General features: G+C 38.6%; 1 protein-coding gene across 1 annotated transcript; it reads right to left on the reverse strand.

Annotated features, from left to right (window-relative positions):
* Positions 1-5,292: 5,292 nt before the first annotated feature.
* On the reverse strand, positions 5,293-11,100 carry DHCR7 (7-dehydrocholesterol reductase). Its single transcript, XM_010175896.1, has 7 exons — positions 11,003-11,100; positions 9,892-10,114; positions 9,062-9,152; positions 8,184-8,397; positions 7,518-7,722; positions 6,479-6,610; positions 5,293-5,857 (listed from the first exon to the last, which is right to left on the reverse strand). Exons 1-7 carry the CDS (start codon positions 11,098-11,100, stop codon positions 5,393-5,395), a joined length of 1,428 nt encoding a protein of 475 aa, XP_010174198.1. The 3' UTR covers positions 5,293-5,392.
* Positions 11,101-13,106: the final 2,006 nt, after the last annotated feature.

A 13,106-nucleotide genomic window follows, 5' to 3' on the forward strand; every position in this document is an offset into this window, starting at 1 on the left:
AACGGCTTCGAGTTTCCTTCAGTTCCCTCTCAAACTCCTCCTTCCCCTTGTCGTGGGTAACAACATGGAAAAAACCCATAACACTTAAAAACGGAATCTATAACGTGGAAAAACTCATTCCATAACACGGGAAAAACACTGCATGCTTGGCCTTTCACATAGGACCCCCCACCCCAGGACAGAGGACCAAGACCAACTCTTTCTCTGCTGGCATAATTTTTTGGGGCTGTGCCTCCGGTATCAGCAAACAGGTTCATTTGAAAGCGATCCGAGTCCCACCCCTCGCCTACAAAGTCTTGAGCGGGGTTATCATCTGTCGCACCCACGCTGCCTTCTACAACAGGAGGGGCCGAGAAGACGCTTGGAACCAGCACAAAGTTCAAAGGCTGACAAGTCGGTATTAAAACATGAGAAGGAGTTTCCAGTCCTTGTAAAGCTTCTAAACGTTTTGACACCTGCTAATGCTGTAAGCAAACATTACAGTATGAAAGGCTATTAAAGAATTACCCTACTCCTGAGCACATCTCAAAAAAAAAGAGCAGTGCCTCCTTTATGACTGCCCAGGCACTGGTTAAGGCATGGTGGGAGAGAAGGAACGAGCAGGTTGTATCATAAAGCATGTACAGCCAGGGCAGAATAAGAGTCGTATCATAAATGAGTCAAATAATAATAAATCCATCCTCTAACACTCAAGGGTTTGATGTTGCAACCTTAATAACATGCATTTGGCATGTCCTTTGGATAGTTATAGCAAGGCTCTCATTTATCATTAGAGCAGTATCTACCATTTTAGTCAAAAGAAACCTGCAGTATGCAGCAAATGACCAAAAGAAGCTGTTATCAGCTGCCTCAAGAGAACTGAAAATGCCTGTTGATTAGCATCATGGGCTGGTGTCAGCTGGAAGATGTCCTTGTTCCTTCCTTCTTCCTGTCCCTCCTCAAACCATGGAAAATCTGCTCAATGCAGCATCAATTGATGGAGAAGGACAGACTCAAGCTTAATAAATGTACTTGTTACATGAGTTCATTCAAATAACCAGGCTGTAAATATTTTGGACTTGTAGTCCTTAAAGCATAACCTCACCAAGAGAGATTATTAACAAAAAAAAAAATTAGCTAAACTAATTACAAAGCTTAAGACAAGTCATGGAAGAATAAATTATTTTGATTTGATTTGTTCAGTATCTCAGTCGTCAGAGAACTGAAGCTCTTTTCATACTAGAGAAATTTGTATTAATAATGTTACCCTATATGATAAGATTAAATTCAGCAGTCATAAATTTTAGTTCCGATCAATGTCAAAACTATATCCTAGAGTTTTCCATTCATTGTAATCACAGTAGCATAAATTCATTTCATGTAGTCAGTCTCTGAATTTATAGTTGATGGCTGATAATGCAAAAGGGAATTTTAAGAGTGCCAGTGTATGGAAAGCTCTCAGTTGGTTGTCCTGAAAGCAGTTATCTCACTCCACTGTAACAGAAACAGAAAACCAGAACCACTCTCTTCTCGCTAGCCACAGTGCCTGCTTTAAACATTTCCCCAAGTGCTCCTGACTCCCAATAAAAACAGGCACTGAACATTTTTATAGTCACAATCGACAGGTTTTGTTCAGATGCTAACTTAAGCCTTCATATTTCAGGAGACATACATCTGTAAGGCATTAAAAAGAAAGCCAGGGCAGAGATTAAAATGACTGTTCAATTTTCCATTAATACATACAAGATCTACAAAAAAATTATCATAGTTTCATTACCTGTCCAGTTGCCATAAGGTAGATCCATACCTGTAATCTAAAAATAATAAAAAAGAGCTTTTGATTTGACACACATGTTCAGGCTTTTTTTCCCCTGTATGAATTGAAGCAGAAAAACTATTTCAGTTTTATTTTCAACTGCACGTCACTTTTAACCTTCAATGAAGATAGTACCTTGTTTGAAATAACCCAGCACAGTTCTAGGTTAAGGTCAGCCCATGATCAAGACTTATTAGACTTATATTTTGTGGCTGCCACCATGTGGCAACAACATGTACTTCTGTTGTCATTCATACATGAATAAAATTGGAACTGAGCAATCCCATTTAATTATTTAATCATGCTGAAAGCCAGAGCCCCGATCTCAGAAATGTCATCATTTCATGATACCCTCTAGTGACAGGGGTTTTAAATGTGGGAAGGCATCCTCCCTCCCTGTAGATATTGGAAGTTCCTCTCTCCCCATTCCCTTCCATCTATAGATTGAATACTGACAATTATAATGCTTATACTCTAAAAGATTGTGGGTTTTTTTTTCCTCTTTAAGTAGATCTAAGGCAATCTGGAACTTTCTCAGCCTGTTGTGCCCTACTCAAACAGGCATTTGTTACTTTTCTTCCTACAATAATCCAACCAGACTACTTCATTACTGCTCCAAGTAATTACCAGAAGCTTTGGTATCTTCCCATTAGTTCTAACCCAACCTAAATAAGTACCATTTTATAAATATTGGCAATTCTGTGCTTGAAATACCCAACACACTACAGAGACATATGCTCTTGAAACTTGGTGATATTGAGAGCATAGTACCAATAAATATGAAATATCAGGGCAAAAGTTAATCTAATACACATCCACAAAACCTTCAAAAAGTGAAATACAAAAAAAGTGAAATACAAAAAAATTTAACAGCACTTTCATGCACACAACACAAAATGTGACACAGGCATCACCCTACCTGAAGATAAGCAAGTTGATAATCATTCAAATGATTCTGTTTTAAAGGGTGACACTAGTTTGACACTGCTTACACATTGCTTATGTTAGGATGAAACTTACAGAAGAGATAATGTTTTTCATGCTTCTCCAAAAATCGTTTATTTATAAGAGATACAAACCTTAATGGAATTAACACTGTATTTTCCAGTCAGATGCAGACCACTCTATACATACAGTATATACTTAGTCTGTACACCACACAGATGGAACAAAAATAAGATCTGTATGGACAGCAGGCAAGCCTGAAGAAGCAGAATCTGTCATCCTCACAAGAAACAGGAGGTGAGTTTAGGCCAGTGATGGCCTCTTGCTTGAAAAACCTTACAATTAATTGCTTCCTACCATGAGTTTAACAATCTGTCCAACAAAGAGTTCTCACTTGTGGCAGCGAGGCTATCTGCAGGGTAAAGTATTCTCAGCAGAAGCAGCAGTCTGCATCAAAGAAACAGATAAAAGTGCTTCCCTGCTCCAATGTCAGACAGTACAGAAAATCCTTTGAGCAATAGTAGATGTAACAGAAATTGCCTCAGAGAAGCATCTGAATGTATAATACTCTCATTACTTACAATATCGCCCTTTCGCTTCAAATTTCCCCAATTTTATTTTTAAAGTAATGATAATTTTATTGGTCTTAAATGGGCAGTTTCTTCCACTAATCATCCAGGATTTTATCAGTGAAAAGGAGGGAGCATGCTGTACTGTGCAAGGCTACCATGATTTAGAGTCCAGATTGCAGTATTTAAATAGCCTTGGCATTAACAGCAAACTGTCAGTGTAATTTCCAAGGCTACATAAGAAAAGGATGGAAGTAGGGTGCCTTAGGGAAGCTGAGAAAAGAAACTATCCAGTTACTGCAGCAAACTCAGGGAGAGCCTGAAGTGATGCAGTGCCAGGGACTGATGAGGTCCAACAGTCCTAAAAGCCCACACCTCAGTTTTCCCTTCCTCTGAAATGAGTTCTCTCAAATCAACCATTTTATAAGCACTGCCCCATGGTGAACTGTTCAGGTATTGGGCCATATATTTTCAGTGAAGGCAATGGACATTGATTTCCACCCCTTCCAATTTCAGTATTTGTATTAAAAGTCCTCTTCATTCCTAGGAGTGCAAAGTTCAAATGTTCTACCACAGCAATACCTCTGTTGCCAGTGAGCGTGCTGTTATTATGGTCACCATTCCTCATCCGTTATTAACAACACTGTAATGGATTGAAATTGTTCTCTGCAAAATGCTGATAAAACAGTTTTGAGGTCTACAGATGGCACTGGTGCTACAGTTAGGTCTATAACTTTCTCTAAGAAGGCATCTCTATACATACTTGCACATCCAGCTTTGAAACAAAGCCAACCTACAAGATACAGCTGTTTTCTAGGTTTGGAGAGACTATTTTTCTTCTGCTAAAACCATCCCTTCAGGGAATACTGCAACAAAAACAAAACACACTCACCAATACACCTCATCCAAACCTGCCATGAAGATCAGTGCATTCAGCAGCTCCTACGAAAAAACAATTCACACAGTTATCTACTTACTGTAAAAACTTCTATATTTATGTGTAAAAATAATTAAAAAAAATTAGTCATTTAGTCATTAGCTTGAACATAACTACCAAGCTTGTTACAAGATGCATGGTTAATACTATGATCTCTCTTTCTTTTTATTTGTTTCTCCTTTATGCATTCTTGACCCATTTCTTGGAATTATACTCTTTGAGGAGCTCCTTTTGAATCCGTTAAACTTTGCAAGATAGCTATGTAACAAGAAAAGAAATAGCTGAAAGGAAAATATTTTTTACTTGTCTTGAAACCAAGAATTTATTTCTTAGATTTTTACAAACATGATTTTAGAGACATGATAGAGAACAAAGTTTTCTATCCACACTAAAGAAATCAATGTATGTTCAGTATCTTCACAAAGCAAGTTTGGTTTCAGTATCAAAACGATATTCAGTTGGTCATGCACCATATTCTCCGGTCCTGTAAACTAATGTAACTTTTGAGCTATACCACTTTATATCATCTTCCAGAAACATTTGTAATAGATTACAACAATCTTCCTACACACCAGTTCAGGATCAAATTCCCCAGTTCAGTATTTCCCAATTTAACCTCTTGAAAAGCAACAAACAATAAAACCTCCTTTGGGGAGTTAGTGACTGTAGGTTATGACTGTCACAAGCAACCACATCATACAACTTCTTTCATAAACAGATCAAACAACTATTTTCCTTCTCTCCTAAGTCACTGGAAACTGGTTGCAGATCCCTGCTACTCTGAAGGGTAAAGCCTCGTCCCAGCTTTGGGAGTTTCAGGAGTCTCAATACATACAACTTCTCTTCAATTCCAAGTTAATTTTGAAGAAGGAGTCGGGGAGGGGGAGAAAAAAGTTCCATGTAAAAGTCTTCTAAAAAGCAGGATATTTCAGTGCCCCATTTCATTTACTTTAAATACAGTCTGACTGCGTGTTCCTTCAGTACAGCAGGGACTATCATCCAGCCACCCTTACTCCTTCAGAACCATATGAACATCCTTCACAAAGTGTTTTTGTTTGTTTAACTACGTGGATACACTCTCTTCACCTCCAAAGAAAGTTTAATTTTTCTTTCCCCTGGATAAATCCCCTGGATTCTGTGTTGGCCTTAAAATATTCCTGGTATGAGCCGGTAAGGCACTGCAGCAGTGTAGCGCTTCCAGTCCTTCCCATATTTGCTGAAACAACGGTGTTCATCCCTAATGCAACGATGAATTAGCAAAATAGTCATATAAACAATGTAGAAGTAAGGCAAGATGTGTTCAAACCCACAAGCCAGGCAATAGGCCAGGGAGCCCATCAAATCTCCGGTGTAGTTAAAATGACGAGCCCACCCCCAGAATCCTGAGGTCATCAGTTTGCTGTAGTACTTGGTCCCGTCCACAGACATGTAGGAGCACTCAATATACTCTGGTTTCTTCCCCCATATCTTGCAGTTGCCATTTGTACGACGGAAGAGGTCCTTCTGGTGGTTGGTTACTCTGAAGATGTAATAGCCGATCAAGCCCAGCATCAAGATCCCTATGGCATTAGCTGTGCCCAGCTGGACAGGGTGGTAAACCAAATACAAACCCTGGGGAGCAGAAAAAGAGACAATCGGTGATTTACTTTCAATACATGCTCAGGATGCCAGACTGATTCCTTGACCTACAGTGACCCAGAACAGATGAGTAGAAAGAATAGGAAAAAATCAACCCTAACAGTAAAACTGCAGAAAATTTTCAGAAAATTCTGCATCCTACATTTTCTTTCTTTCTCTCCAAAATTGTATTTCTTAGGTGGAACAAGAAGAGTGAAGTTGCAAGGAGGCAAACAAACCAGGACACAAGAAAAAACCAAACAAAACAACAAAAAAAAACAAACCCCAAAACAAAACAAAGAAACCACCACTCACTAAAAAGCCCTCAACATGCAGGACTATATAAAGCGACTGAAAGGATTTGGTAAAATATACAGACACAATAGACAGTGACAGAAAAAGGTACAAAAGAAGGGGAGGAGAGGAAAAGATGTCAATTCCATGCAGGGACAGTAAGCCTTCCTACAGGTGAATCATTACAAAGGATGTTGTAACGGTTCCTCAACATTCAAACTGTCTAGAAGCAATTTAAGACACAAATCAAACTGCTGGGGAGAATGTTTCTGGAAAGTTTCTTTCCTTTTAGCCCAAATGTGTATTGTACCCCATTTTTACCTGCAAAGTATAGAGGTAAGGCAACCAAACACAGTCTCCCCAGCCCAAATACCATCCAAAATGATCATGGCAGATATCAATGGTTTTCAAATACCAGGCTTCATTCCAAAAGAAGTCCAAAACATAAATACCCTGAAACAGAATAGTTTCACATGAATAACAGAGCACTGTCACCAGTTTTCCTGTTTAACAGCATCAGCCTAATCCTTCTGCGCTGTCTTGTGATAAGATCTTAAAACTGACTTGTGTTTTTATGTTACCACCTCAAAAATAGGATTTTAAGAGGAACATACCACACAAATATACTCTATCTATATAGGTAAAGCAATAATAAGTAATGCAAAACAATATTAACCAAGATGACTAAGGCAAGTATGCAAATTAAGGACATACACTTAGGAAGTGTACTCACATTTTACCACCCCTACCTCTCTTCAGCTTAAAGAGTTGTATACTTACAGAGAGGGGGAATAGAGCTTCTACCAAGTGGGCTCCCATTTACACATATCAATGAATAAATCCAAACTATTATCTGTACTTTGGAGTCTCTTCAGTAGAGAGCACAGCACCTGACTGGCTATTTTTAGGTGTGGAGACATCTGTGGTTCTGCACACAGGTTAGGTGCAGTGCTGCCCTCAGAAAAAAACATACCCAATCTTGCTCCAACTAAAGACATGGAATCTGTCATTGTTCTCTTTGGATTCAAGGTCAGGTTATGCCCATTTCCAGAACATAGCCTCAGAAAAGTACCTCTTAATTTAAGTTTACATGGAAATCTGCTGGTGCAGACATGACTGTGCCACTGGTGGCACTCTGAATGCATACAGCAGTGTATACAGTGGCACTCCGAATGAATCCAAGTGTCCAAAGAACTGAATACAAGTGTCCACAGAAGCAAGTCCCAGTGCATCATCACTGAATATGGTCGTTCAAGGCCAGGAAAAACTGTGTAAGTTCAATTTCAATGTAAGGAGTTTCTTCTACTTTAATACTAGTTTACTTCCAAATTGGTTTCTTATTTTCCTCCTCCAAATTTACCTGAAGGACGTTGACAAGGATCATGGAGTTGGTTACTTGACCATACAGCTCCTGTTGTTTAGCAGCGTAGGAAAGGTTAATTAGAGTCCAGGCTACAATACCAGGGCGCCCATTGAAGAACAGCTTGAAATCAAACCACTTTCCTATCCGAGGGTTAAATTCAATCCCCATCATGTAGTCATAAAAGAAGTTGCCAGTGAATTTGCTAGAAAGCATAAAAAGTAAGAAATGTACACAGTTACACACAAATACAGGTAATTACTATTCTGAATACACATTTCAGATTCACTTCATGTAATGATAATAAAAATCATACAACCATATAATGTTGTGCAAGATAACACAAATTGATCCAACCAAAGCATTACATTAGAAGAGATAAATTCTAGCTTCAGAGGTATCCTAGTTTATTCTTGGTAATGCTTTGGAACAGTCTAACTATAACCTTCCATCCATCCTATTTATGACAAGTAAGTACCTGTGACACTGAGGCTGCGAGTTACATGATATGTAGCATGAAACAGAGGATGGTGCTAATGAAGCAAAGGGCCACAGTCATACATTATCTGGGCCAGTAAAATATATTCTGTCATTAGTATTGTGTGCAGCATTCAATTTATATGTCTGATTACCTAGTATTCGCTCATTATTAAAAAAATCACATACCAGTCTTTGGCATTGGTAGGGAAATAGTAGCTTTTGATCATTGCAAATGTGGAAACTGCATATCCCAGGATATTGGCACACCACAGCAGAGGAATCCAGTTGTCAAAAATGATGGTGGGTGAGAACCAGTGGAAATAATAGGCATTTGCAAACCAAAGCACATGGGTAATGATCCAAGCCTGAAGTCCATTGATTTCATACTTATTCACTACACCTAAAATATGAAGAAAAAGTTTAATGTTACTGACATTGCATTAGTACAGCTTTTAATTAATATGGCTATGCATGCAATACACAGAAGCTCAATCAAGCGCTCATTAAATGACCTTACTCTCCTCACCCTCCTAATTAAACAACTTGTGGCAGTTTTCTGAAAGTTTCATTAGACTCTGCTGTAACCATCAGGCTTTGTTAGGCTGAGTTTTTCTCTTCACTCTCGCTTCACAAAACAGTGAATTTGGAGTCTCCCCTAAAATTGACTACGGTAACAAGTTACCCTTTGTCACACTTAGTTCCCACCACGGATTTTGTTCAAGTCTCCTGGGTTAACTTCGCTTCAGCGGGTACAACTGCATTGACAAATACTAGCAATAGTTCACTGCTGATTTTAAATGCCAAAATCTGTATTTTTCCATTGCTTGTGTGGTGCCAGCCCTATCAGTAGTTTTACTAACAGTAAGAGATAGAAGTTCTATCATTTATTCTAATAGATGATGTAGATTGTTTTCATTTTTGTTTGAAGCAAACAATGAAGAAGGTGAAAGCATTTATGTCCACATTTCCTCCAGGTACATATGGGTTATTAAAGACTGTAAGTACAGAAATACTATCATTTTGAAAGATTGTATGGTGTGCATATATTCTAAGGAAGAACTTACCAGCAGGGGTGACAGCACCTTCTTGGACACCTCCTACATATCCAGGAATAAATTTATGGCAGAAGTCAGGAATGAACATATACAAAATCACCTAGAAGAGAGAGATTGTATTAACAGCAAAAACACACAAGACAAAACCCAAAAAACCTACCATCCCTTTCATACACATACTAAATATAACACAAGTCAGTTTCAGTTAAGTATTGGATAGCAAACAGGGCAAGATTTAGCTGTTGTGATTTTAGACTAGTAATATGCCCAAGCTATTAAACAATTCTAAAGATGTACTCCATGTATGGTTGTCACCCTTTTTTGATGGGGAAGCAGGACAGTTGGTAACTCGATTCAGGTCCCTATCCTTTTATTTTGAAGTTAATCCGTGTTATACATGTTTTCCAATTTGGAAAAATAATGGAGTAGTTTGGTACATTTGAAGATATTTTACAAATATTAGTTATATTTTATAGGTCAATGTTCTTTTACTGTCTTGTCTATAGAAAATATCACCCCTTTTGCAGTGTTAGTTTATGATACATTTATTGTGTATTAATTTAAAGCAAATGAGTATTGCTACATAGTTGCTTTTTCTTAAAAGCCATGACAAGGAGCATGTCACACAAGCAATATCATACAAAGAATATTTGTGTATATTCCCTACATATTTATTTTCCAAGTGCATAAGCTTCATTTAGATTCCAAAAAGCCCTGGAAAGTGAGACACATGAAAGAGTAAATGCCAGTGTGACATTCCATTATCCTTTGTGTCAAAGGATTCACCAAACAGCTGTTTGAAACACCAGCCACTACATCTCGATAGCTCAGTAACATACCTGGAACGTGACCCAGAGGATATAGATGCCAGCAGCCCTATAGGACAGTGTAGGAGTCTTGTTCCAGATGTCAGACAGATGTTTATTCCCCGTGAGCAAGTCAGTGACTGGATCAATCAGAGAGCACTGGTACTGGTCACAGGACATTATGAAGTAATATACGATAAGGGGTGCAAACATGAGCAGGAAAAGGATGCTTGCCAAGGAAAACCAGTCCACCTCCCTGTAATCCAAAACAGAGCAATTTTTTTTTCCCCCAGTTTTCAGTTAGAACAGTGGCTTAATTAAGTCAGTCAATTTTTTCAGTGGACCTTCCAGACTAACCAAATGAAAACTGAAAATGTTTTCAGGGCATATAGATTTCTTTGGGTCAAACAGCTATAAAAAAAACCTCAGTATGTTCCATACTTTACCACAAACTGTTATAAAACTATGCTAATTGATCAGAACAACAGAATAGATAATACCTCCCCTCCAAAAAGCAGATTATTATTATTATTTTTGATGGCAATCATGGGCATAACTGGTAAAGTGTTCAGTTGGAAGTGGTAATAGAATCACAGGAACATTATGCAAAACTTGGAAATACAGAAAAGACAGACCCTGGACAGCCAGAAGTTGAACTTGCTCTACCACACAGTGTCTGTGGTGGGAAGCCATCTAAACACCCCTGGCTGTTTCCAGCTGCAATACAATACTCTACTAGTATTTGCACAACTCTTTGAGAACAGGGAGATGAGTCATAAATCTTGCTACAGCAGGAGATGTAGAAATGTCCAGAAAGATGCCTGTTTTCTAAATCTCAAGAAATATTTTCTTCAGTCTTGAAAGAAATACAAATTTTACTGATTTTTATGATTTGTTTTCCTTTTTTGCAAGGAGGACTGTGTTTTAACCCAAGATATCTGTCAAGCTCTTTATTCCAAAAATCTTGAAGAATTCTTCTTTGGCATCTGTTACTACAGCTCATTATCCACGAGCTTTCAATGGAAGGGCAATGTAACAACCTGTTATTAATAGACTGAAGTTTAAAAGGAATGTAGCATCTATGAAAGCAAGTGTGAACCAATTTGAAATATAATGACTAATTAAGATCATCAGCTTCTCTCACCATGCTCTTCCCCACTGGCCTTGAGATGTCCGAGTATTATTTTGGGTGCTTTTGCGGTTTCTTTCTTCAGAATGTTTTTTCTCTTGTCGGGCTGCCATGATGTCCTGCATGAAAGAAAATACTCACAGTATTACTCTGTTTATTTCTCAGTAATTTTTATGGCTCTACAAAAGAGAAAAATAAAAGTTATTAAAAACTATGATACAGCTCTCTGATTAAAAGAAATTTGTGGGAGGAGGGTAGGAAGGAAAAAATCTTTCGCAATTCCTTATGATCTAACATTCAGCAAAACATAACCAAACCACCAATGTCACAGTAATCCATTAAACTTCGGCTAACTGGAACTTTCTTTTGAGGTATATTGCATAATACGTGGCTTATTACTTCCATGGGAGATGCAAAGGTACAAAACTGTTTTGCCACCTTCTTCTAAACCTCTTAAAATAAAGTTCTGAAACTAACTGCCTTGCCTAATTAGAGAAATTGCTACTGTTGTAACATTACATGTACTGGACCTTGACAAATATAAGTGCTTTTCCCAGCCCCATTGCTCCATTCTTGCCAACTCTTACAAGGAACAGTTACAATACTAGTAAGAATTTTGCCAAGATAGAAAGGCTGTTATTAAGGAATCATCAGAATGGGAAATATTTAGGTCAGATGAAACCTTTGATGTCATTTAGTCTAACCCAACTTAATCCTGCTGACAAGCAAGGACAACTTAGAACAGGTGGCTCAGAGCCTTGTCCAGTTAAATTTTGAATATTTCCAAGAATTCCACATGATTTGTCAGTCCTACTGAGAAAATGGGCCTCTTTTCTAAGAGACCCAGAAAAGAAATCTTAGGTTGAGAATTTTCATGGTGTTCAGTTTTATTTTAGGCTCTTAAGTAGCCAAATACCCCAGCCATTTTGCAGAGCTCAGCAGACTAGATTTGTAAACTCTGCTCAATCTGCTGAGCAGTCATAAAAAGTCTGCCTGCAGCTGGAAGCACCTGGGATTTTGTGCAAGACACACCCACACACAAACACACACATAGTTTATCATTAATCCTATCAGACAGCACAGAGAAAGGATCATCATCTAATTAATAAACTGGGAACCGGCTAGATGAGAAAGGCCGGCATTCAGCAGGTTGCATGTGGGATACACCCTATTTAAAGGCCAACAATTGCCATTAAGTTTTCCCTTTCTACAGAGCAACTTTAACAACAAGTGCCTGCTTAGGACTGTTCCCTTGAACAGATACACCCCAGTCTGGCAGACAGCTCTGCTGGCAGTAACATCCTCTCATGTTTAGAACTATTCCCACGCCACTGGATCAAGGCTCCCACTGAAATCACACTCCTATTAGTGATTATTTCAACTTGTATAAAGGCAAGCTTCCTATTACCCCACTAAACACGCCCCAAATGTTGCTTTCCTAAACCTTTGGTCAGGTTCTTAAGAAGGGCCTGAAGCAAAATTCACAATTCAAATATCACCTGCACAGAGAACTCCAGAGATTCACTCTTCCTCTGAGTCCAAACTCCAGGGCTTAATGAGGAAGGTCTGCATTACTGCTCACACTTGTGTCAAAGAAATAATCATGCCAACCATGCAATTCATTTGGAAGCTCTTCTCATTTCGTGCCTAAGTCACATATCTGATGTATAGTTCACAGAGTAAAGTTCACACAGTAATTTCAAGTATATATAATATATATGTTTGATGCTTTTAATCAGCATAGAATCACAGAATCATTTAGGTTGGAAAAGACCTTTAAGATCATTAAGTCCAAGCATAAACTGAACACTGACAAGTCCACCACTAAACACGCTCTGGACTTACTGAAGAGAATCTTGATCAAGCGTGGCAAAAAAAAAAACTCATTTAGATTTTGACCCACAAAAATAGGCAGAGTTCTGTTCATGAATATGTATTTTAAAGGAAAATCCCTATCTGATGTGCAACATTCCAGAGAGCCCCATGTTTTGCAGAGGAGAGCAGCACCTTCCCTCACGCCAGACACGGGTACCTCGGGGAGCATTACCGGGGGCAGGAGGGACCCGCAAATTAGGAACAACCTGCGGGCTCAGGAGGCACTTACCGAACCCGCCAGCCC

The sequence above is a fragment of the Antrostomus carolinensis genome, unplaced genomic scaffold, assembly GCF_000700745.2.
Source record: "Antrostomus carolinensis isolate BGI_N321 unplaced genomic scaffold, ASM70074v2 scaffold24069, whole genome shotgun sequence".
Lineage (NCBI taxonomy): Eukaryota > Metazoa > Chordata > Aves > Caprimulgiformes > Caprimulgidae > Antrostomus > Antrostomus carolinensis.

Coding starts and splice junctions, on each gene's coding strand:
- DHCR7 (XM_010175896.1), bottom strand. CDS start 11,100: ATGGCAGCCCGACAAGAGAAAAAACATTCTGAAGAAAGAAACCGCAAA. Junction 10,115..11,002: donor GGCCAGTGGGGAAGAGCATG/GTGAGAGAAGCT, acceptor TTTGGATTACAG/GGAGGTGGACTGGTTTTCCT. Junction 9,153..9,891: donor TCCTCTGGGTCACGTTCCAG/GTATGTTACTGA, acceptor TCTCTCTTCTAG/GTGATTTTGTATATGTTCAT.